At 32.8% G+C, this 26,969-nt stretch overlaps 2 protein-coding genes across 3 annotated transcripts in view; both read right to left on the bottom strand.

Moving 5' to 3' along the window:
- LOC130442015 (uncharacterized) overlaps positions 1 to 10,048 on the bottom strand; it is a 218,773-nt gene extending 208,725 nt beyond the window's left edge. The window contains exons 1-2 of one of the 2 annotated variants that reach the window (XM_056775967.1): positions 9,909 to 10,048; positions 6,706 to 6,850 (exon numbers count right to left, since the gene is read on the bottom strand). In XM_056775967.1, coding sequence (XP_056631945.1) covers positions 6,706 to 6,760 — 55 coding nt within the window. In that variant the 5' untranslated portion in view covers positions 6,761 to 6,850; positions 9,909 to 10,048. Of the gene's footprint in view, positions 1 to 6,705; positions 6,851 to 9,376; positions 9,575 to 9,908 lie in introns of those variants that run through there. The other variant, XM_056775968.1, reaches the window with a different exon arrangement.
- Positions 10,049 to 24,334: 14,286 nt separating this feature from the next.
- On the bottom strand, positions 24,335 to 26,745 carry LOC130442014 (uncharacterized). Its single transcript, XM_056775965.1, has 3 exons — positions 26,690 to 26,745; positions 26,473 to 26,631; positions 24,335 to 24,754 (listed from the first exon to the last, which is right to left on the bottom strand). The coding sequence occupies exons 2-3, from the start codon at positions 26,515 to 26,517 to the stop codon at positions 24,386 to 24,388; spliced, it is 414 nt and encodes a 137-aa protein (XP_056631943.1). The 5' UTR covers positions 26,518 to 26,631; positions 26,690 to 26,745; the 3' UTR covers positions 24,335 to 24,385.
- Positions 26,746 to 26,969: the final 224 nt, after the last annotated feature.

Below are 26,969 nucleotides of genomic sequence, written 5' to 3'. Positions count from 1 at the left end.
AAATTATAATTCACAGTCAGATATGATAATATTTCACGAAAAAGACTTAAATAAGGATGCAAAAAACTTTCAGAATCGAATTAAAGAGGACTGAATTAAAGTAAAAGTATAATTATAAGTGACGTTTTTTGGGGTCTTTATACTTTTTACATATTCATAGAAACGTTGAATTTCAAATTTATTTACTCAATAGGATTCCACTTAGACGCATTCTTTCCTTTTCAACGCAGATTACCATAAATAATCTTTTTCACTAGAAAACTTCAATACTGAAATAACACAATTTTCAACAAAACATTCTCAAGTCCTCTCGACCGGGTGTTACCTTGTCTTAAGACTCATGAATTATGTAGGGATAGTCTCGTAAAACGTCGTCCTAGAGACCCACTCATTGATTTTTTATACGTTTTTGTTTGTACCTTTCCTTCACTAAAGAGGTATTTATTAAACCTTTTATGTTCTACCTTCGTGACAGTTTTGAAGTGACATTTCAAATATACATAAAGAGACGCATAAATTTATTATCAAGTGCATTGGTACTCAGAAGACAATATCCCAAAATATGTCGAAATCCTATTTCACATGAAAACAGATGTTGCGCACTAAGATGATTATAGATGAATAAACACTATACTACTGCATGGGTGATTTCTTATTGTTTAATAACGAAATTTAATTGAAAAAAGAAACAACACAGTTTTTCATTAAATACTATTAAAATAAAATAATATAAAAAAAAAATAGGAAAAAGTGATTTTTACCATTTACAGAGAATTAGTTGATATCAAATTCTTCTTTTTTTAAGTATTTTCGCATCAACCAACCAATTAACAGATACTTATAGATATTATCCACGTCGAAATTCTTTCCGAGTAGGGTTTTCATGTCATTTGGAAAATTATATTGTTGTCTTTGGTTTGTTACTTTTTCATAGTAAATATTCGTGCGTAATTTTAGTATGACCTATTCTTAAGCCGGGTTTCTTCACTTCCTAATAAAGTCCCTACTAACTAATATTTACCCAATAACCAAAAATTATGTGTCTTCACCTTCTAATAAAATAAACCTCCGAGTAAAATGAGTTATTTGACCTTTAATATACAGGGTCCTTCACGACGAGCTGAATCGATATGTATATGAGAAAGTACTGTGACTAGTGGTCTGAAAATTTGCTTGCATTGATTTTCTGAGATGCTCGTTTAAGCTAAAATAATTTCAGTTTTTTTAAACTTCCGGTTACACCGGAAGTTGACCCAAACTTCGTTATTTTAAGCGGAATGCTATGGTTTTTATTGAATTCTTGGAATCTACGCAAAATTTCAATAAAACTTTATATGAGGTATGTCTAAAGTCCACCATTTTTTAATTATCTCACATTTTCGAAATTTTTGGACACAGCCCTCCACTAAAAAAATTTTTCCGTTCATCACAAACCGTAATAAAACACGTGCAAATATAATAATGAACAGATCGTTGTCAAAAACACAAATCATAGGAAACCTTCAATAGAAGGACGTTTTTTCGTTTATTTCTTTCCTTATTCAATATATGGACGATTGTATATAGGCATTAGACTATTTGTTATATACATAATAAAGAAACGTTAAACATTTATTCGACATTTAAAAGTTCCTACTAAAGTTATGTGGCTAATAATTATTTGGCACTTTATAAGAACGTCAAGAAACCTGCCCTTGGTCTAGTTACTATGACTTATTTTGGGCGATTACTGCTCACGACTTTCCTATATTTGTTTTAGTTGCCACTCAGATTGCCAAAGGAGATTAATTTTCATTTTGATATAATTTTTCACGTTACAATATACCGCACTCTTCATTATATGTACATCACTACAAACAGTAGTGTCTTTTCCGTGTTTATCGGCATCTTTATTTTCCTGTATTCCTTGATGAGAGGGCACCCACAAAAATCTGAGTTGTTGTTTTGTATTAGATGCAATACAGAATCGGAATCAAAAAGTTATCTGTTGCAATCAATATTCACAAAGAATAGCTCAATCATTAGTAATATTGTCCAAATTTCACGTTTTCTCTTATTCTTTAATCCCTTTTCCTGTTTCCAGGATTCACACCATTTACAGCATCCAAAAACAACAATTACTTCTTTTTGTAACTGAAGTTGTAGCAGAAAATTTTCCTTAATTAAATCTAGAATATAATAGAAAAGTCTATAATGAAATTTTAAATTCGAGTATATCTGATTCTGGACGGTTTTGTTTCCTTAATGTTTCAATTACGGCGACTTTGATAGACGAAGGTAAAACAACTCACCCTGCCTTCGATTTATCCATCATTATAGGTTCTTCTCTCCACTTTGTAATATCTCAAAGTGATATGGCTCATGTGCTACGAGAAGCGGAAATTATTATCTAGGACGAGTGCAGTTTGCTCTAAACAGACTGTTCCAAGTCATTATGGGAGAGGTAATTCTCCTCTTGGACTTGACTTTAGACAAAAGTTGTCTGTTGTGCTACGAGAAATACGTACAGATGAAGCTGAAGCCTGTATCAAGTTATTAATTTTATGGATTTTGGTGAAAGTTCTATCTTTGACTATCAATAACCGTCTTAATCTTCAGCCGAACTCAAAAGCAGAAACGTTTTCAAAAATATTTATTGATATAGATGTAAAAATTTCGAAAGAAGATGGAGGACTAAAGTTGTCCCTATTTAATTACTTCAACTGAAAAAAAAACTTGAATATTGACAAAACCGACAGCAATTTTAGTTAATAGTTATAGGAACATGTCAATTGTATTAACATCTCACTGATGTCAGTGCCAACTGAGCAAAGATATGATTCGATGGAAAAAGTATTGGGGAATGGAGTTTTCCACTGTCTTGTTGAGTTCATATACACTCTTAATCCTCCACAGATACCTCCTCATGTTCTTCAGCTCAAGATTGGCACTACAATGTTGCACCGCAATTTAAATCCATCAAAAATTAGGTACCAGGCTACAAATCAAGGTTTTGCACAAAAATGTCATTGAAGCCATGATTTTCACCGAAAAATATGAAGGAGAAACTATATTCTTAACAAGAATTTCTATAATTCCATCAGATCACCACTTCGAATTTAGATGTCTGCAATTTCCTATCACAGTTTGTTAAAGATGACTGGTACTGATTTGAGAAAGAACTGTTTCTTTCAGTTCTAAATGTTTGGGCGTGCGCTAAATTTTTATTTTAATACCCGCTATAAAATTTTATCTTCTGTAACAATGTGATCGTTGTTGTCATGAAAATTAGACAAATGAAGGAAGATTATGCAGTTTGGGAATTTAATGATGAAATGAATCTAAACTAAACTAATCTAACCCATCGGTATGGCACCCGCTTCACAAACTTTTACCGGGTAGCATCAAAGAATTTTGCCATTTTTTGGTAATCTCTGTTTTTTAAATTCGAAATAAGTAATCACAAGTCATTTTTTTCCCGCTGACTAAGCATAAAGTCTACTACTAATACCATATTTAACTTGTCACACTCACATCATGTTATCATCATTATGTTTTAAGGAATTTTACAAATTATAAATGTGTTAAAATGCGTTTAGAAATTCTAGGTTTTAATTTTTAGATTTTCCACAAAGTGGATTAGGTACTAAATTCCAGGTATTATTTTTAATGAATCAGTCACGAGTTGAATCATGTAATCGGACTAACTTTTAGTTTACCTTAAATATCCCTGTCCGGAATTGGAGCATCCTTATCTCAACGGATTAAAAATCGTCACGATTTGTAATGTAACCCAAGTATTTAATGTTTTATTATTGGTTATATTGATAATTATTTATATAAAATCATAAAGTGAACAGTAATCAAATTCAGGAAAATGTTTGGTTCTACGGCTAAAGGGGTTTTTGATTCAATTATTTTGAATATTTTATCTATAAAATAATCAATTTCTACTGTTACAAAGGAATTTTTTATGAAGTTCTCCATTTTGTTTAGTATCAATTGACTAAATACATTTAACAACTGAAACAGCATAAATATAATAAACAATATATTTTAATAATTTTCAGGTTTATTGTATGAACAATGTATTTTTGAAATTTAAATTTACGTAAATAAATATTGAAAAAAGTTTAAAAAACTATAAGAATAATAATAGATCCTATAAAAATAATGACAACAAGTTATGGAGCAAATTATTTCCATGTAACCATGTCAAATAAATGGAACGTATCCTACGACGGAGTACCTCCATGGTGATATGAAAAGCTGTGATATTCATTATTTGAAGGGCCGGTTTCTTCACGTTCTAATAAAGTGCCAAATAATTATTAACAACATAACTTCAATAGGAACTTTTGGTTGTCGAATAAATGTTTATCGTTCATTCACCCTAGATGGTTTATATCCGAACTAACTAATAAGTATTTGTCACTTTATTATGTATTTAACAAATAGTATACTGTTGGTAACACTATGAAAGATGCCTATGTAGCAATCATCCATGTATTGATTAAGGAAAGAAATAAGTGCAAAATTTGTGTTTTTGACAACGATCTGTTCGTAATTATATTTACACGTGTTTTGTTAAGATTTTTGACGAACGGAATAAGCTTGTTCTGAAATGTTCCGTATTTTCTCAATCAATTCTTCATCAAACAAATCTTCTAAATCTTGAAAAGCATCCATATTAAATATTTAATTTTTTGTATGACGAATATTTCCAAAAATGAACTAATCAAATATAGGTATAATGAAGAAACAAACCACTTTTGATGTATATAAAAGGTTAAGTTTCTACTAAACTCTTTAATTGACGTTTGGGACTGCCTATTGCCTAATTACTTATTTGGCAAATAACTCGATTTACTCGGAGGTTTATAGGTAAATAATAGTTAGTAGGGACTAGGGAAGTAAAGAAACCTAACTCATGTAAATTGGTGATGAATGACAACCTTAGTAGTTAATGGTATATTAATTTGGTAAAATTCATTCATGTTGAATAATTAGGCAACTAAATAAAAAAAATGTATTTTTTCTCTTACTTCAATATTTTATATATGAAATACTAAAAATCTCTATTAACTAATCTACATTTATGAAAATCATAGGGAATATTCAGATCATTCTGTAATAATATTTAAAATGATCGTACCAAGTTTTGCATTGGAAATTAGTTTTTACTATTGTCTTGTACATAAAAATATACTATAGTGTTGAAAAAAAAAAGATATCGAAATTACATCAACAAAGGACATAAACACAGAAATAACAAATATAACTCCAAATGAGACTACGGGATTCAGTCCCATTACAGGAAAAATGATAAATTTATTGAATCCACTTTTCAAACACTGTACTGAGCATGGCTCAAAATATAGATTGAGCTAGTTGGGTAAATAACTCTAATCATTCTAAAACTTTATGTAGCAGAAAATAAAAAGACAAAGTTCATGATTACGAGGATTGCTACTTAAGTTATGAAATATGGCAACATGATGTAAATATGTAAAATTTGACATTGCTATAAGAAATTTAAACATTTTTATCGTTGAATATACTCAGAACGTGTTGTCATAGGAATATTATTTGAGTTATTTACAGATACTTCATACATTAATCTTGGTGAAAAAATGGAATTAAATTTTCGTGCGATGATTTTCTATGATTTGAATTATACCAACAGCAGTGTGCCGATCAACTCGCACTCAACACTTCGCTACATGATGAATTTCATGAAGTCCGTCTCAATTCGGTTGTTATGCCAGAAAACATTGATGCTGTGCGTAAACTGATATTGCAAGATCGTCATGAGATATATAATCAACAATCGATTGTATGGGTCTTTCAAGACGAGTCAAATCCAGCAAAAGTTTTTCGCGCATGAAGTAGTTTGAAGCAAATGCTCGCCTGTTTTTTCGGAAGACATGTTGCCACAGTTTCATTGAAGCAATGATCATTTCTGAATTTTACACTAGCATCGCAGAAAACGAATCATTCTCCACCACGACAATGCGAGCTTACATACATCTGTTCAAACAAAAACATTTTTGAACGGTCAAAACATCGAATTGATGGGTCATATGCCGCACAGTCTTTGTTTCGGACGCAAAGATTTCTTCTTGTAGTCGCAAATCAAAAATAAATTTCAAGGTTAAAGTTCTTTCACACCTGAAGGAGCAGTCGATACGATCAAATCACATCTTTTGGTGATACCCCAATAAGAATCGAAAAAATACTTCTACAATTCATATTCATCTTGATGGAGAATATTTTGTTAAACAATAAACCCATATCCAATAATTAATTTTTGTTTTTATTTGTCCATCTCCAAAGTTAAGTAGCAGCAGTCGTTTTTGATAAATTATAATACGAAGGGGTTTTATTAGGATGTGAAAATTCACGTATCATCTCATATATTCTACTTCATTCCCCAACCATCTTTTTTTCAACACATACTGTTCCAATGCTTTCTTTAATATTAAGTTGTCTGTAGTTCGCGTATTCGATTTCAATTTGTCAACGAAAATTTTCATCTTTCTGAGGAAGAATTACATTTCAATTTCTTAAAAGTAATTTCAAAAATTTGAATTTATACATTTCCTTTATACCTAAAGTTATATATCTACCTACATCATTTCATCATTTTTGAGTAAAAATCCATTTCTAGAAACAACTTCGAAACAAACAATAATTCATAATATATTCTGTCATTTGTCAACTTACCCAATATGTACACTTCAAACAGAACGAAAACGCACATCAGAATATTAAGTTCCATGTTTGACTGACTGCTTATTCAGCGTTACACTTCGTGGTTTATTATCGATAAAAGTAAAAATACCGAATTCTTCTTGATATGCACTTTCATCTGAAAGAAATAAGGAAAAATATTATTACTTGATTCATTAAATTAAATATAAAAATAAACAAAATTGATTATTATTGACATGTAATTGCTGAAATGATTCAAATCAATTCGATAGTCGTCAGTGGTTTTGTTTCCCTTGATATAAGATTGACTTTGTATATATCAATGATCCCTCACAATTTTTGACACCATCAATTAGTCTAAGAGCTGATAGCCACCTTGACTAAAGTTGAGTTGAGTATGAAAATGTACTTCTGCCTGGACTAGCTCGGTTGCAAAAAAAAATTGTTTCATACGTATGCCGCTTATATATGTTTTAATTCATACTATTTTGAGTATGCAAAAAAATTAGCAGAAAATTCTCGCGTTTGCAAGTACCTATAAAATTAATCTGAAGAGGATGCATTCGTGTTTAAAACTCCACATACATACACTATTCTTATACAGGGTGTTTCAATGTCTAATTGAATTCTTTTTTATATTATTAGCCTTTATTTAAATTTTCATCATGTCATTTTTTGTTTAATTAATAAATTAAGTCATACCAGTATCGGTTACAACTTCATAATTTTCAAATCAAAATATTTCTAAAACGATACACAGCATCGAGTTTTATCAAGAGGACCTTTTTGGTGTAAAATTAAATGATTTTCAAGTTCACTTGAAATTTTGCTTAAGAAATATAATATTGAAAAAGTTATGTTCATTACTTCCTTGTAAAAACCGTGTAACTAGTGCTATCTATAAGAGTCAACATAAAAACAAATTCATTGGAAAATACGAAAATATTTGCGCTCATGTAGAATGAATTGAAAATGGACGCAAAGAAAGAGGGTTTATTGTGAATTATGTTCTTATATAATGATTAGTGTAGAAAATCATAAGATAATAAAGTAGATGAAGTTGATGATAATCAGCAGACATAAAGCGCCGTATATACATGCAAAACTCTTGGTATATGGTGCTGCATTGGAGCAGTTAAAACGCTACTTCTATCTAGGAAGCTGGTTCGACGAGGATTTTGAGGAAGAGAGATCAAAGGGAGAATTGTATTGACGCGCAATTTTTTTTCAAATTCTAGAATATCCACCAACAAAGATATTAGCTTGAAACTAAGAATGCGATACATTAGTTGTTACGTATGGGGCTATTACTTCATGGTATGGAAATCAGAGATCAATAAATTGGAAGCATTTGAAATGTGGACCTATCAGCGAATGCTAGGAGTACAATGGACTGACAAAGTGACAAATGAAATCCTAAGAAGAGTCAGAGAAATCCTTCCGAGTATAAAAGGAAAAAAGGCCCAAGGTACACTTTTAATAGGGGAACGATAGATGGTAAACGGGTAAACGGGGAGTCGAGAGAAAGCAAATTTCTTGGCTGAGGAACATAAGAGAGAAGACAGGCCTAAGAAATATAGATCTGGTTCATACAGCGGCGGATAGAGAAGCCTACGAAAATGTAATCGCCAACATCCAATAATACTGCAAAAGTAGCAGAAGAAGTTTTATAATTTCTTCGTGAAAATGCTCATATACATAGTTTTATCCTGAATATTGAGCCTTTCGCATTTGACACGTGATGTTGAACATATGATAAGGATCAATTTTCTTTTTTCCACTAAATTTGATTAACATTCCTTAGGGTATAAAGAAAATATTTCAAAATGAACAATAAAATAATACATTGAAGCATTCTTATATCCGACTGTCGAAAATGTTATGAATTTACGTATTCCTGGGATGTTATTGTTAAATTTAAATTTGGTTTCTAATATACGAGAATCAAAACATTTATTTTTTATTGAATCTACAACAAGCATTGAAGGAAAATTATTCTATCTGTATTATCACCAGATTCATTCCGTTCAATGATAAGAATCCTCAATAAATTTTCTAATAATGAAAAAGATGATTTTAATTTATGTAGCTAACGTATTAAAAAAAAAGAATATTTAAAAATTCAATTTTATGCTTTGTTATTATATTGTAATTCAAACATACTTGTGTCATTCTGTGGTCAAAAAAGCTGACAATGTAAGAGTTTTATATAGAGTCAAAGATTTATTAATTTCTATGTTATTTTCAGATTTCATAAACTAATGCATCTCATTTGTCAATTTGATTAATTATTGTTACGTAACGAATGAATTGTAAGTGTAGTATTATCTTACAAACAAGAATATCACAAACATGTATGATTAACCCGAATAATGAAGCTTATTTCGTTTTATTTCATGTAATGACATCATATCATAATACGTAAGATTCATAGTAATGTCTTCTAGCAATTTTTGGTTTACCCAGGAAACACCCTGTATATTCTCATTTTATCTTATTCTTTTTTTATCACTATCACCTAAAAATATCTTTCTTTCAAATTTCATTTTAAATAAAATAAATGAATGTAGATGTAGCTCGAAATAAATTTCGACCTCAATAATATCAACTAAATTTTCTCAACTATTGTATATACGAATATTGCAAATTCTCTAAACATAATAAACAGTTTGTTTACACCTACTTTTCAAAACTCATTTCTATTTGTCGTTTCATTTAGAGTTCGCACAAACTCAGAACTAACAACTTCAAAACAAAATTTTACTTTTCTAAAAATTCGTGAAGGGTGTATCGGTATTTTTGAAACCAAGAAACGCGTGATTTCTTATGTAATTTTGAGAAACGGTTGCCCCGCGAAGTTCGACATAGAACTGGAACTGATGAAATTGCCGGAATAAAGCGCTACCTAACGGCGAAATCTCGCCAGAGAATTGGTTCAGCGCAGCTTCGACATCGTAAACACTAGGCTAAAGTTACTTGTGTAGGGTTGTAAACGGTCGGCTGGATATTAATTTTTGGATATCATTTTTGGGGGTGCGAAAATGTATGAGAAGCCTTCGAGACACAAAAATAGTTTCTTCTCATTTCTACGACGGAAATTGTTTGCGACATTTCCAGTTCTCAAATTTTACTGCCGGCACTCATACGTTGTTTACACGAAGAATTTATATTTTCAAAAATTTCAGAAACGAATTATTTCATGTTATTATACGTACCTCATAATACGAGGGGAGTTTACCGAAGGGTGAGTTTTCAATGAAATTGTTAATTCACTGTTATAAAATAGTATAATAAGGCATCCGTTGATAAAACGCGATGCAGCTCAAGTTTTCAGGTCAATGATAACATGTTCGTAGATTCACATGCTTTAAGTAGATCTGGGAATGCCTTCACTACGAAGATTACCCCAAGAAAAGACGCATCTTACATCGTAACTAAGGATGTCATGCTGCCCATATACGAAGTGGAATCACTACAGAAACACGATGTCATTCTCCGTCTCCGCTTGATATCCTTTCGAGAGGCGGAAACCACTGACTATCGGAGGTAAACCTGACTTCAGAAGACTCTGAATCGGAAGTAGCTGCCGCGACGGCGCGAGTAGCAAAGGGGTAGATTGTAACTCTGGCTCCTAAAATCAGGACGCCATCAGCCAGTACTGGCTGGTCTTTTTCACAATTGAGACTACTAGCTCCCGTTGACAGTGAACGGTGACGGATGACAATAGGCGAAATAGATTAGGCACCTTTAGCGAAAATACATGAACATAGCCTACGTGTCATAGATTGCCGTAGAAGTTCAAATATTTGAGGTGTATTTCGCTACTTGAATACGATTCTTCGAATCGTCGACATCAACTATGAGTGTCATGTAGACCAATGATAAAAGGTAACCCCATATCCAGAAATCACAAAGATTAAACTCTGGAGATATAGAAGGCCAATGTTGGGGCCCTCCTCGACCAACGATTCTGATATGTTGCACCTAAATGTTACCTAGCAGTCCAATTGAAGTGTACTGGATCACCATCCATCACAAATCACATGTTTTGTTTGATATTGTGTACGATATCTTCAAGAAGTTCAATGGAAATTACTCGCTCATTTCACTAATAATTTCCAAATTTTCTACCTACAGACGTCGGCATAAGTCAGGCAACATTCTCAAAAAATCGGCATATGTCCGAAAATCCTCTTTAGTCACTAACGCTTCAAGGAAGAGTTGTTTTTGTTACGTTGTATCTGCACTTGAACGCGGATTACGAAGCTATATTTAGCAACAACAGTTTCCGAATTCTCCGTTACCAAATCGTTCCACAGTGTGAAATACTTACGAGAAATTCTTAAAAATGGGCTCTGTTGCCAACGCACCGTGTTCTGGACGACCAGTATCTTTAACAAATAGCGAAAATATGGAAACGGTGGTGCTGGCGTTAGTTAAGCAACCGAACCAATCTGCAGTGCGGCTTCTTTACGACAAATGCTGAAACCCATGCACTATCGAGTTTTCCGTTCACTTGAAGAGGATGATTTTGATCGCAGATTGGAATTTTGCAATTGATACCTTGATTTAAGCTGAACGGTACGGTCAATCGGCATAAATGCGTGTATTGAAACGACCAGAATCCTCACGTCTTTATTGACGAAGAATTGAACCTGCCTGGGTTATGTGTATGGGCAGGTATCCATGTGGGAGATATAGTGAGTCCGTACTCTTTTGGGGGTTAAGTAACGGGCCAAAATTATCTGGAAATGTTCGAAGATTTACGTGGAACAATGGACAACGATCTAACACTAGCGAACATCCATTATTTCATGCAGGATGGAGCTTCGCCGCAATACGCGTTATGTGTGTGGGAATACCTTAATTTTTATTTTGGAGAATGAATAGATGACTATTCGCACGGTCATGTGCGAATAGTCTAGGATTTTTTCCCATGGGACTTTCTTAAGGACCACGCACCTTTCCCGACCTCTGAACTGCAATTGAAGAAGAAGAAGAATTTGGAACTCTTCGCGGACAGCTTGACATGCTTCGCCGCACCTGCATATCAGTTGATAAACGTTTCCGTGAATGTATTGATGAAGATGGGAATCAATTTGAGTACTTACAGTTACCCTTTCTCCAATCCCTCTTGTAATTTATTTCGATAGATTCATTTTTACGCTGCATTTGCAATTAGCAAAATGGAAAAGCAGTTTCGTGAGCTTGGTCATGTAAGCTGATTAAAATAAGCTTCCACCTAGTTGGAATGGTATGATATTAGATTTTATGTTCGTGTTTCGAGAAAATCTAAAATATTCTAGTTAAAAAACAGGCCCTCGATGTTCAATGTTAAACATACATTTTCCGTATATTAAATGGTAATGAAATGCATTCCTATTAAATGATGATTTCGATAGGAGAACGTAATTTTGTCAACAAATGATGGCAATGTTAGATAACAATGTGATTCTCAGATGAGTGTACATTTACACTTCACAGTCATGTTACTCAATCAATCGCAATAGCTCTAATGAGAATCCTCATTGGATGAGAGATAAAAATACGCAATATCCTAAAGAAGTTATTATTCAAACAGGAATTGTTGTAAATAATACCGTAGGTCCCTTTCTCATTGAAAACGATTTGAATGGTGATGAATAATTAGATTGTTCCAAAATGATGTCATATTAACTTCGACAAACTTATCCCGATCCAGCAGTCCCTCATGTATGGTTTCATTACCAAAACAATGTCCGGCAGTACCTGAATCAATTTTTTTTCAAATCTGTGGATAGTAAGGCGCGGATCGATACAATGGCCAGCACGACCTCTGGTCTGACGCCATTAGATTTTTTTGTGGGGATATACCAAAGTACTGTATACACATCCATATACAATTCCTCAACTATGACTTAGATAGACCAATCACTCTTGCAATTAGATCATCCACTTCTGAGATTTTGAGTTGCGTTAGAAGACATTTCTGTACCCAATTACTCATTAATTTATTCCATTTGGCTTTTCCCCAATGTATACAATTACTATCACAATAGATGAAAAATAAAATGATATAGTTTATCTTCAATACAATAATGTTGAAACTGAATATGAGAAACTAGGATTGGGTATCGATTAGTTAATAACAGAGAGTCTTACAGTCCAGTGACTCTTGTTTACATTTCAGATAACAATCACTGTTAAGGAAATTAGCCCTTGATTAGGAATATCCGATATGTAATTAGATATTCTATTGAGATAGTAACTTTGTAATCTTCCATCTGGAAAATATATCCAACTAACTTTTGTCTATTTTCGGGAGGATTTGTCTGATCAATAATGATGGATAATCTTCTAAGAGATAAAATTTGATAACAGTGCTTAATTAATATGTGGGATAGCAAATGATTATCTCATTTTATACACAATGGTTTTCATTTGCTACGACCTTCGTTGTCAAAACATACGAGGGTTGTACGGAAAGTAATAATCCCATTGAGCTATAATCTGAAGGCTAAATCAGACAACAGCGATTTGCGCAATAGCTTCCCCATTTTCGAACCCGACCATCAGCGATTTGCTATGTCACTCACTATTTGCTTGACAGCCGTCAGAAATGGAAGTGCTGATCGCCGCTCTCGCCAAATGCGAGGTTCTTGCTGTAATCTGGTTTCTCCACGGAAGGCTTTGGCTGACGACTGCACCGAAGTTCATTATGAAGAATAAAGTGGAATACCACCGGTTTCGAATAGTTTAGAAAATCAACGTTTCGTTTATGCTTGATAGTTTCTTCAACAATGTGAGGAGGAAGACAACAAAGTCCAAAGACCAAAGTCTTTTTCTTTTTCTTCCTCTTTCAACAGGACCAGGTCCTGTTCAATCCTGTACGTTTGGCCCTCTCCCTGAATCTTCCTGAGAAGCTGAGCTCCAGCTCTCGTACCACCTCTTTGGTAGTCTACCTACAGGTCTGCGTGTATTCGGTCTGTGAGTTTCAGCCCACTTTGCCCATCTGTCTTCTGGCATTCTTCCTACTTGGTCCCTCCAGAATCTTTTTCGTGCCCTGACCCATCTAGCCACACCCTGTACACCCAATTCTTCTCTTATGTCATCACTCCTTATTCGGTCCCACAGGGTGACACCCTTGATGGTTCGCAATATTTTCATCTCTGAGGTTCTCATTATTCTTTTTGTTGTTGATGTCTCGGCTCTGAGACATATGTGTCACACTCGTTTTATAGATTCTGGTCTTGCTCTGTGAACTTATCGCTTTGTTTCTCCACTCTGTATCTCTCAGACAGCCGCTGTCTTTTGATGCTTCCATCGCTTGTGTTCGTGCCTCCTCTGACAGGTTTCTTTCACTAGGTATATTCACTCCCAGGTAAATGAATCTTGATAACTGCTGTATTATTCCGCTATCGACGGCCAATTTGCATCTAATAGGATTTTTTTTATATTACCATTGATTGTGTCTTGTTGACTGAGATGCTCATATTGAATTTTTCGGCAGAAATTTCCATCTTATATAGTAGACATTGTAAGTCGTCTCCATATTCTGCTATGGCAATACCATCGTCAGCAAAAAACAATACCTTCAGGGAGCGGTGACCCATTCTGTATCCTGCATTGACTTTGTTGACTTCCATGATAATTTGATCCATTATGATGTTGAATAGGGTTGGACTGTCTCCCTGCCAAACTCTAGTAATAATTTGAACTTCTTAAGAGAGTCCTCCCTTAGTTTTAATTCTTGTTCTGGTTCCGGTATAAAGTTCTTTGATGACTCGTTGGTACTTAGTGTTTGGCCAAAGTACAGTGGGCAATTCAGAATCACCGAAGAAGATGATTGGCGGAGGGATTGTCCTCACGTCTCTTCATAATCCCAGTAACTTTCAAAGAAATTTGGATTATTATTATGCCTCAACTTTCGTACAGCCTAGGCTCAGCTCTAAGTGATTATCAGCTCTTTCTCAAGCTAAAACAATAGTTACATGAAAAACGCTTCAAGAGCGACGATGAAGTCCAAGTACAGATCATACATTTCTTAACGCATTGGCAGGAGATTTCTTCGACTAAGGAATACAAAAGCTGGAGGGAAGTCTTTTAAAGTGTGTCGAAAAAAATGGAGACTATATAGACAATAGAGTAATTTTTCCAGCAATGTATAAATTGATAATGATAAACAATGTTTTTCATTTGTAAAAAATATGGAAACCCTACTTTTGTCACAACCTTCCTACTTTAGAACGAAAATATTGCTATAGCTACTTTGGCTGCACCACCAAATCCTTAGAAACCTCACTAGTCCGAGAGCTTACAGCGAAATTTGATACCTACAAGGCAATACAATAAAATATATGATAAATATATGAATAAATGATAGTACATACACTGAGTATTAGCCTCGGAGTTTTTTTATATTGCTTTATTACTAATTTTATCCATTTGATCGTAACCAACTTTCTTATATCTGCCTTGACTTATTCTTCCTATTTCTCCTTTAGTGTACCCTTGTCTCTCCACCCATTTTTCTGCTCTTGTCAACTTTCTCGATATTCTATAATTATTCATTTGAAGGATGCGACCCAGCTATCTAACTCACTGTGCCCTACCGAGGTAATTTATAGTTGATCATAAAGGGCCATTATTTCTTCATATATTACTTTCTCCAGATTTAGATCCCAGATTTAATTTAAGGAAATTTTCTCAATATTTTCTTCTCCCATTCTTTCAGATCATATGCTACCTTCGTCAGTATCCATAGATCGAAGCTACAGAACACTGCTGAATGAATATTTCGCTGATCTCCTCATTATTTTTTTTTTATTTTAACACTGCTGCTATGATTCCTGCTGCCCTTTCCATTTATTTTGGTTGGCTTTTTGGATTTTGTCAGTTCTCTTCAATTACTTCATATTTCGTTTTCTGTTTATTTATATACGTCTTCTTGCTCAGACTCTCTATGAAGTTTTGCATTAGTCTCTGTGATCTACTTACTAAGTCGTCTGAGTAAGCACTACCTTGATGTTCCTGTTGATGAATAATATCAATATAACTTGCCCCCATGATGGTTTCTAGTGTTATGTTGAACAAAAGCAACTGATTCAGAAACTTTTGGTATTAAAATAACTACCGTTGTCTCGATTATAATTTTCTTCAAATTCATGCTTACTAACTTGATAATCTTTTTGGCATTTGAGTTAATCTATTACTTCATACAACTTTGGTCTACCAAATGTGTCGTACGTTTACTTAAAATTCTGCTCATAGCTGTCACATTTTTCCAATTTTTTCCTGATGATTCTCGATATTATTTGGTATGAAAATCTAAAAGTTAGATGCCACTGTAATTCCCGCAAAATGATTGGTCACTTTTTCAAGTATCGGGCAGATAACTGTACTGTTCCATTTTCTCTTGTTTCCATATTCTTTGTATAAATTTTCTGATATTTGTTACCAGGTACTGGCCGCCCGATATATTGAACTCTGCCGGTGTATTTCAAGCCTCGAAGAAGAAGTAGAAAAAGACTTTGACGGTATGAAATGAAGACAGTGATGGATTTACACCTAAGCCCACGTCACTTAGAACCATGGTGGCATAATTCGAAGGAAGGCAAGATTTTTGAAATACCAGGATTTTAGAAATGAAAAAAGACAATACATTTCAGATATATGTTCAGATTAGTTTTGATGAAAAATCTTGAACCAAGATATTTTTCTTGGTTTATGTAAATTATTTTTAGTACAAGTATTTTTTTTCTTTAAAACGGTTTTCTTGATTCAACACTTTTCCTTGAATAAGATGAACATTTTTTTCTGTGTATTATAAATCAATTAATTGATTCACTACTAAATCTGTGGGTGAAATGTTAATATTTTAAGTTTAAAGTTTCTAAATCTTAATAACTTATCAAATTAGGGATGTTTTGTTAAACTCTCTAAAAACTGATGGTTTGGATATAATGAATCAGTCAATTGTCAATCATATGATAATACGAATAATATTCAGTCCATCAGGCACGAATCAAAATAATTAATCCTTTAGTAGATTATGTTTCTTTTGCCGCTCTTGAAATTTGATTGGAATATTTGCAGCTGAATCCGAAACAGAAGCAGTCGACGTCTTTTCTACTTTACAAGAACTATATAATTTCCTTAGTATATATACAAATCGTTGGGAGATATTGGTGCAGCGCAAAAAGTTAAGGATTAAGTCTTTTGCAAATTCATTGATCTGCTTATCATGCATCCCACGAATTGGAAAAAAATGGTCTGGAATAATTGGAGCACTGGAATTTATTGCCGGAAGTCGATATCAGAAATCAACAACGCTATCTAAAGCTACGAGATTGCAATGAAAATTATAAAATTTAGAAATAGCAATCTTAGTCTTTATTTGGGATATTATTTCAAATTGTTTTTCAAATGTTAAGATTTATGCAGATCCATGGTTCTCTGGCTTCATTTTGATAGAATATAAGAGAAAGATAATTTTCTTAATAGGAAGATAAAGCCGAGGCACCAGCTGGAGGTAATGATTAATATCGTTATGATAATCATTGCAAAAAAAAAACAGAAAAATTCATCCAGATAACTCACGAGTAAATGAAAGAATACCTTTCTGTGAAAATTTTCGCACAAATGTTTATTACCCTAATCCTGACACTCTAAGTATACAATTAGTTGTGCATATGAAAATCTTAATGATTTATCTGGAATAGATACAAACGAGTTGAGAAATTTTGCCAATAAACTAGTCAGTAAGTATCCTGATGATTTGGAAAAGACGTTAGGTAATTAATGTATTCATTTCCATTATCAACTTCAAAGATTTTTTAGTAAAATCTGAAGAAGTACGCCCTACACAAAAAATATGCAATCTATTGCATTCACGGAGTCTTTGAGATGTTTATCCGAATGTAGAAATTACTCTAAAAATGTTTATGAATACTCCGGCCACAAATTGTTTAGGAGAAAGTTCTTTTTCCACTCTAAAAAGAGAAACATATTTACGCGCAAATATGGGCCAAATAGACTAGCTCAACTAGTCCGAGAATTTAATTTTCACGATATAATCGACTTTTTTGTGCGGACCAAAGCCAGGTGAAAGAAATTTTAAAATTTATCAATATTGTAATGTTTTTCCTAACTACTTATATGATTCATATTCGTGGGGCTAATAAATAAACACTGTCTCTTACGTTCTTATTTGATTTAAATACTATACACTATAGTTATTTAATTTATAAGAATTCACTTATCACTATCGCTTAACTATCTTAAATAATTTATTTGAATTCTTCGATTACTTTGCTAATTCGTTATGTTCACTACGACTATTTATTATAAACTGAACTAAACTGTGCTACATAAACTTATTTATATACCAATCTCAAAAGGAATCTCTAGATCTAGAAAAATAAAGAAACAAAACAAATAAATAAATAGACCTTCCTAGAAATTATTCAAAAAAATCAATGTAAATAAACCGCTTGCTATAAAAAATTGATTATACACAAAAATAAAACGAATTGCACCATTTACAAAAAATATGTGCTTTCACCGAATTTTGAAATTCCATTGTAGCTAGACAGGGCCGGCCTTGGGACTCATTTCGCGAACCTAACCAACTATATTAAGATAAATATCTATTATTTATCTATGTAAGATTTATAATTTATTTTTATTAGTTCTACTCAAATATTACACTTCAATAAAAAAATATATTGTATAAAAATTACTGAATGCATTTTATCAAAAAGGGCGGCGCATCGAACTAAGCCTAAAGCGACAGAAAGTGTCACTGTATAAAGAAAAAACAACGGAAAACCATTCTGCAATGAAATTATCATGAATCAAATCTATGGAAGAAAATTGTCGGAAATATTGTTAAAATATACTGTTATAGAAAATTCGAGCTCAGCTTTAGAAGTGTTAATGGACAAAAAGATTTATACAGAAGAGATACACTAAGGTGGTGGTCTTGTCCCAAGAGATACTTTCTTGGATAATGTATTTTAATAGAAGTACAAAGAAAAGCTCTTACGGCTTTACAGATCGTAGATATGGTAATAAGTATTGCCATAAATTTATTATAATATAGGTTTCCAAAGGAAAAATATACCTACTCACATTCAGTTTTATCTTAAGAGGGAATTTTCTCTTATAGGCCATTTTTTGATGAAGTTAGTTGTTTATTTTTTCCAGACTATTTTATCCTAAAAACCTACGTGCTATAAACCGTAAAACTACTTGCTTTATCAATTTTACATTATGTACAAAGCTGAAGCAAAAAAAAAATGAAAGATACCATATATAGTGAGCTTATTATGATATGGTTGATTGAGTTATAGATCTTTTATTGAAATTTCACGATATCAGGATTGATATCTGTTTTGCTGATTGCTGTTGTTTAAAATTCCATTGAATATAAAAACTGAACTTTGTCTTTGTCAATCCGTTCTAAGTGACCTAGTAATTGTAACCTTTTTGTCTTTATAAATTCGATTGATAACTCATTGAAAAGTGTGTGAATTTTATTGTATGATCTTCTCTCCTATTACTTTCTGCACAGCTGTTACTTTTGGCAAGTAGTACTCCCAAATACATGGAAGTTTCTACTTCCTCGAATTCTATTAACGTCTCATCATGTTTATGTACTTTGAAATTGTTTTTTGTCTTGCATTCACGTTCACATTCTTCATCTCCATAAACTTTATTTTGTCGTTATTGAAGTATAGGTTTATCTCTTCTGTTGCTGCTATTAGTTGTGTTTTCGTCAAGCTTTCTTCTGTTTCTTGCTATCAAAGTCACATCATTAGCATGAGTTAATTATGACTTTTGTTAAATATCATACCCTTTCTCTGTTCTGATTATTATGCTTTCCAAAGCAAGATTAAATAGTACCGTTGATAGGGGGTTTCCTCGAATTAATTCTTGTTGTGTTCTGAAAGGTTAACTTTTCTTGTTATTATTTTTCACTGTATTGTACTGATAAAGTACAAATATATAAAATCTAGTACAAGGTTTATCTAGAAAGTTTCCGACTTTAACCTAAACAACTTAAATATGAAGTTATAATATGAGTTGCGAAATATGAGGAAAAAATTGCAAAAAGGTGACCGCATTTGAAAAACAAGAAAGCGTTTTTCTATCAGGACAACACTTCTTTTCACACATCAGTGGTCACCCACCGTATTCACCAGATCATTTCGACAATATAAATATAAATTTTAGGCTAAAAATATTGTGTAGAACTTGAGTTACAGCGTTCTGAACACTCCCGTCTCGAAAAAATGAGCTCGCATTTTCTCCACGATTCCTGCTGATCGGCTTATCTGAAATAAAAAAAAAACGGCGTTCTAGTCTGTAAGCCTAAATCCACGAAATGGACTATAATCAAATTAATATACAAAAAATTGAACTTTTGGTAGACATTTGAAATAAAAGTTGCGAATTTTGCGTATTTTTTTTATTTTTTGCTTTTGTGTTTAGTGTGCCCTATAAATTTCAAGTCATTCGGTCAAGCCGTTTTTGAAATCCGATGGAGGAAAGTTTGAAAAACACAGTTTTGAGGAAAACGCGTTTAAAGTTTCAAGTCGTAGAAAGTTGTATAAATGTATATATGTATGAAAGGGGGGGGCAGGTATAAAGTTGACAGTTGAGAAAGCAATTTAGGATAAAAAATCGATTCTTTGGGCCCATCACGTGGGATGACCCCTATACCACGTATACAATGTTTTAATAATTATACTTTAGTAATACAGACAATAGAAGAAATGAAGCTTATAACTAGAAGAGATCCTAACCATGATAAAGTACAAAACTAACTAGTTAAAACTAACTGGTCAATATGATATCACTTTATGGGGGAATACCAAAAAAGACAATAATATGAATAAACATGAATCGGGGCCGCCGAAAGAGGGAGCAACTTTTTTTTATTTATGCTTGATTACCCATATTATTATTGAACTGAATTCGCATGCAAAAAAGCATGCCAGTAAACTAACATGTGTGTATAAGAAATCTCTTACTTGCACGCGCATTTTATTCAGCTGGGTACATTGGTATGTCTGAATTAACCATTATAGTATTAATACACATTTTTCAATTCTTTTATAAATTTAAATTAATTTTAATACATTGAAATATAATAAGCAATTAGAAAGAGATCCATACATTCATATATTCCGCTAGATGCCATTCGAATGAATAACTCCCAGGTGTTCTCTAGAAGTCTAGAAAAACTTAATATGTCGTGAAAGTCAATGTATAAAAGTTTGGAACGTAAAATTCGAATTAAAGACATCTCACGTTCCCTGTGAAGTCTATTGTGACTATTCTGTTCGGTATCAACACAAGCTGCTTGTAGTCGTTCTAAACGAAGTTTGGAAAGGAAGCAATTTTCAGATAAACGGGAATCAAAAATGACAGACATATTAATTCTTATCCCTATATTTTAGGTGGGTATCGAAGCAAGACTTTCAATACCAAGGATCTGATCAATGACTACTAATTTTGCATTGTGAATACAAGTGTCGAAATAAAACTGCAAAACCTATCGATTATGCTGACGTGGAGTCTTTCTTCTGCTCCAATTGCATACGACCTCATACGACCAATGCCTGAGCCACCGAAAAAATGATCGCATGTCTTAGTATAATTTCAAAGTTTTTACTAACAGCGAAACAACCAAAACCCTATATTATCACTAAAAAAATTTTAACAATTTAATAAGAGATTTAAATTTGCTAAAGTGGAAACAGCTTGACGATGTTAATATCATGAAACACCGGCCTGGTCTCACATAAAACGACAGACTTTGTTTTTGCAATGGTATAAGAGATGTGTGTAAAGAAATTGTACAATCAGTGTTCCTAAGGAATTGCGTTTATTCATTGACATCTCTACAAAAAGCTTGAAATAAATCATTCAGTATAATTGGTAGCTGATTGGAGACTTCCAAATAGATCCGTGTTATCTGTGCTTACGGGACAGCAGAGTGGATGGTCAGCACTATATTAAATGACCATGGCTAGTAAAAACAGAACCTTGCGTCGTAAAAGAAACGTGAAATTTGACCTGATTTTCGAAGCGAAAAAGTTCTATTACCACCATAAAGTGAGATTGGTAATTCAATTTGGTGATAAAACTGAATCAAACCTCAGAATTTCTTGGATACTTGAAAAAGTTTTTTCCGAAGTTATCAGTAGCAAAAGTAGAAGCTGAACATTTCCTGTTTCCTTCTTTATTTTTGGTATGTCCTTTTGTGAACTCTCCTCTCTTGCTGTTGTGTTTAGTGTTAACTTCGTTAATTTCTGCTTTTTCTATCTGCTTTTGGTGCCAGCTTGATTAGTACTGTTACTAATACGTCTTCATGCCCTACTCCTATTTCTATATTTATTAGTTCCTTCAGTTGTTGTCTTTTTGTCAGCATGGTTTATTTTTCGAACAATTTTCTCATTTATTTTAGTAGGAAATTTCTTTTCATACCGTTAGTGCTGTGGCAAACTGCAAAAAAGTCGCAATTAATGATAGAAGCATGAAAATTGGTATGTTGGGCAGCGAGCCAAAAGAAAATTTTAGAGATCGGGAGCCCCTCGAAAGTCGCCATAGGAAGGGAAGGCGTCGATTTTTGAGATTCCACCCTGGGGTGAGCAAATTTGACGTATTTAGGGTTGATTTTACATATTTTGACCCTCCTGAACATGAATATGTCATTACTTTCAAGAAATGATCTCGAGAAGTGCCCCAAATTTCAAATTGAACATTTCCTCATTTTCCGATTTTTGTGGAAAATACGTCAAAATTGAGGTTTTTCTTCAATAGATCGAATAACTTTTTCAGGATCAAATTTTCAATACGATATTCGAGTAGTAGATGTCAAATATGACATTTTAACGTATATACGAGCTTGATATGTGGAGATAGGGGGAAACAGAAGGTACCGCAAATTGCCTAGTTTCGAGGATTTTTCATGTTTTTTTTCCTTTTTTGTGAATATTTTTTTCTTTTACAAGATGTGAGGAATTTTGAACCATTACAAATAGTGGATATGATGACTAGAGACCTTTAACAATGAGTCTATTTGTTATTGAGCCTTTTGCTACATTTTGTTTAGCATTTAAGGAGCCACAATTTTTGTTTTTTCAGAGCATTTTCGACGAACCTTCAATATTGGGATCGATCTCAAAATTTTCATCGTAATAACCTATTATCAAAACAATAATTTATTGTGGGGGTCTAGTATTATACTGAAGCGAAATCCTTTTAACTACTTTGCAGGGGCGCGGAGAAAACAAATTTGGGAATAAAATTTGATTTTTTCTCTTAGATAAGAACTCAACTTCTTTCTTACGAATTTTGATCTATTTTTTCCTATACTTTTTATGAGTGGTTGGGAGATACAAACGTTTATTCAAATTTATTCACCTTCCTTGACCCCTGCGTCCATCTCCAAGCTTAAAAGCTGCACACTTACAAGCTTGAGACATTGCAATAGAATGAAATAAATTCCATGAATATGAATGTAGGTAATATTTTTCGTGTAAATACCAAAGAAACAAAGCTTATCATGAGGTTAGGAGTTGCCTCCCCCTTCTCTCATAATTTCTTCGTCAAGACAAAACATGAACTCCTGCTACGTTTCGGAAATTTGACGCATTATGCTTGGAGTGATAGAAATTTCAAGACTCATTATGGAGGAAAATTGGTGGAATTTCTGAAGGGGGGAGGGGGCAACCTCTAAACCTCATAATAAGCCTTTTTTCTTCGGTATTTACACGAAAAATATTACCTACAATATTTTATTTATATTCAGGGAATTTATTTCATTCTAATGCAATGTCTCAAGCTTGTAAGTGTGAAGCTTTTAAACTTGGGAATGGACGCAGGGTTCAATTTTCTGAAAGGGAGGGAAATAAATTTGAATAAACGTTCGAAACATTCAAAAAACGTATAAAAAACATGAAAAATTCTCGAAACTAGGCAACTTGCGGTACATCCTGTTTCCCCCACCACGACATATCGAGCTCATATATATGTTAATATATCATATTTAATCTCTACTACTCGAATATCGTATTGAAAATTCGATCCTGAAAAATGTATTCGGTCTATTGAAGAAAAACCACAATTTAGACGTATTTTTCACAAAAATCAGAAAACGGGGAAATTTTTAATTTAAAATTTGAGGCACTTCTCTATGTCGAATCTTGAAAGTAATGTTCAGGAGGGTCAAAATGTGTAAAATGTGTTTCATTTTATTCGATAGTACTGCTTCAGGTCCCATTTTTTCATATTGGTACTATTTCACACTTTCTGCTATACGTTGGTGTGCTCCTCTGTTCATGTCTTAGCTAGTAACTTTAAGTAGTGCTATTCCTTCATGTATTAGTAGTTCATTATTAATTTTTTCAGTTACTGCTGTTTGGTTCAGTTTTAAATGTCCTATAATCTCGGTGAGTCCTTCGTATGTAAGTACTTCCTCTCGTCGCTTATTAGGTTATATCTATCGTCTTACTCTTCATCGTTATTTTTGTCCATCCTTCCTTGGTTACGCCAAATATAAGAAGAGTCAGATGTAAATCGTGCTGTTCTGTCCATATCAAAACTTAATAAGACATCGTCTTATCATTATTTTTTGAAATAAAAAAGCATGAATTTGTCGAATTTTATTTTCTATTATCATGAATTTTCTGAATAGTTTCATTTACAAATTGTGATAATATTGAATATCATTTTCAACTAAACATTTCCACATCAAATTGGCGGTTTTTCCTGGATTTTCAGCTTTGTGAGTACACTTCTGAACAAGTCCATCTACTTTAGAGGGATCGCGTACTACCAAACCAATTTTTTGTTTCATATAGGGTAAGTCAAAATCTCCATTCGGCCTCATCAATCCGGCTTTGACTGCCATACACAACATATGAGTGCCCACTTGAGGGTCGTTGATGTTATTGAAGAGATTTCTCAATTTATCTTCGTTACAGAATGTTTTTGGATTAGATTGACAAGACCGATGAACTTCTGCTAGTTTTAGTCGTTCGTTCTCTGGAAGGTTTGGCAAACCACGTGCCTGAAATTGAAGATATTTTTAGTATATTTATCGATTATATAGGGTGAATTAATCTTACGACAAAGCTCGTTTTATAAGTTATTGTCCTATATAATATCCAAAGATTGTCATTAATAAAATTATATGTATGGATTGTACTGGAGTTTTACATCAGTCTGTGTAGTTAGAAATCATTTTCGAATATGTAAATTCTGACCACGGTTGCCGCGCGATATGTAAAACATTCTGATGATTGTCAGCGATATAAATATTAAAAAAATCAGACCGAACCACTATCAATCACCTCGTCAAAAGGTATTGAATTTTCCTTTTGATGAGTCTAATATTTTTCTTGATATATTACAAAATTTAACACAACCTAATTGTTAACTAATCAATTCTCAGACAATGAACACATAAGTATTCTAGAGCTTGGATATATATTAGAGTTGGTACACTTTGGTATTTAATTGTGCCCCATTCCCACTACGAAAACTAGCTGGCAAAGAATTCGTTCTTGCCTACTAACATAACCATTCACATGAAAAGTCGTTTCATGGAATGTTTTCATAGTAGTTGAATCTTTGCAGAATGTCGTTGGAAAAAATTAATCGATTTGATCAGTCTACATACTTTTCAATGATTTGATTATTTCTGTTTCTAAAAACCAATATCTCTCTAAAAAAAATCGTAATGAACAGTATAGTTGGTTTCGTTTTAGAATGCATTAAAACGAGTTTTGATAAAATTATGCCTCCAATCATTCGTTTCTTTCTTTTGAATTTCTATCGTCACACCTTTATAATCATATTATCGTATATCAGTTCGGTGTACGATACAAACGTTGAATGGTCACCTTTTATGCAAAACGAATACTAATAATGAGATTATTTATTTGGATACCTGAATATATAGGTGAAAACCTGTAAATAATGATTTGATCTTAGATAGGCTTTTTTGTGTAGCTTCTAGCTCTATCGTTCGAGAACTGGCTCGGAAAAATTTACAACTTTAACGAAATTACAAGCTTGAAGATTACTTAACTCGAGCTTTAAAGGAAGGATACTTAAAGTCAAGGAAACATACCCAAGAAAAACTCAAAACATGATAAATCATTTAACTAAGTATTTCAGAAATTAATGCTGAGAACAACAATAAAATAAAAGATACAGCTGACTTCTGCAATTGCTTTGCAAAAGAAAATAGCGTACTTATCCAATAGGGAAACTTTTGATTGATTTGATTTGATTTGATTGATATCAGGAATTTATAGTTTTGCGTGCGAGTTCGAATATTGATATGTTCAGAAAATAAAGAAACATTATAAGCTTGAGGTGAAACTCTGGAGGACATGAAAGTACTTTCCAAGGACAACATACCGTGAATAAATGAATCCAAACACTTCACACATTCCTTATCCAACGCTCCAAAAGAATGTGGTAATACTAATAGTATTTCTTTTTGTATAAATATCATAAATTTCCACAATCTTATTGACAAATTATCTTGATTTTGTGTCTCTTTTAATTCAAACTTCGCTTAAAAACAGATAGAATCTTGAAGTTTAGACCTATTGCAGGCTTTTTCAAATATAATTAAGACAAATAAAAAAAAAACCATAAATGTAAGTAAACTTATTCCGGATTTACCATTTAATAAGACCCAATAAACAAACAGTGAACATTTGTTGAATATACATTTAAAAAATAAAAATCTATTGAAGATTAATGAAATCTTACCAAAACTGCCACGAGAGCACACAGAAACACGAATACAGTCTTCATAATTCTTCTTTTGTTTAGATCTGGTATGATTTGAAGTGTCAGCTTATATGAACAGTTTAGTGGCAAAAGCAGTTTATATACTCTCCTAATGTTAAAGAAACATTTAGGGATTTTCTTAAAAAAATCAAAAAAAGTAAGACCGTAAATGCAAATTAACTCATTCTGGATTTACCTGTATTGAACGCCATCAAACGTTGCTTGTCATTATTTATAACCTTGTCGTCTGGCGTATTTACATGGAACTCGAATTCTATTTATGGTCTTTATAAACAAATGACGTTCTCTTTATGAGAAACATTGAACTTGATGTATTTCCCCACAATTTCAAACATCTGGTAAGTAATAATGAGTATACATAAAATAAATACAATGTATTTATCAGATAAATAAAGAAATAATCGTCTGTATTGTCATTTTACAGAAATAGGCGGTAGTTAATCTATTACTTTAAT

This window comes from Diorhabda sublineata, chromosome 3 (assembly GCF_026230105.1).
Source record: "Diorhabda sublineata isolate icDioSubl1.1 chromosome 3, icDioSubl1.1, whole genome shotgun sequence".
NCBI classification, from domain to species: domain Eukaryota; kingdom Metazoa; phylum Arthropoda; class Insecta; order Coleoptera; family Chrysomelidae; genus Diorhabda; species Diorhabda sublineata.
This window is presented reverse-complemented; position numbering and strand designations above follow the sequence as displayed.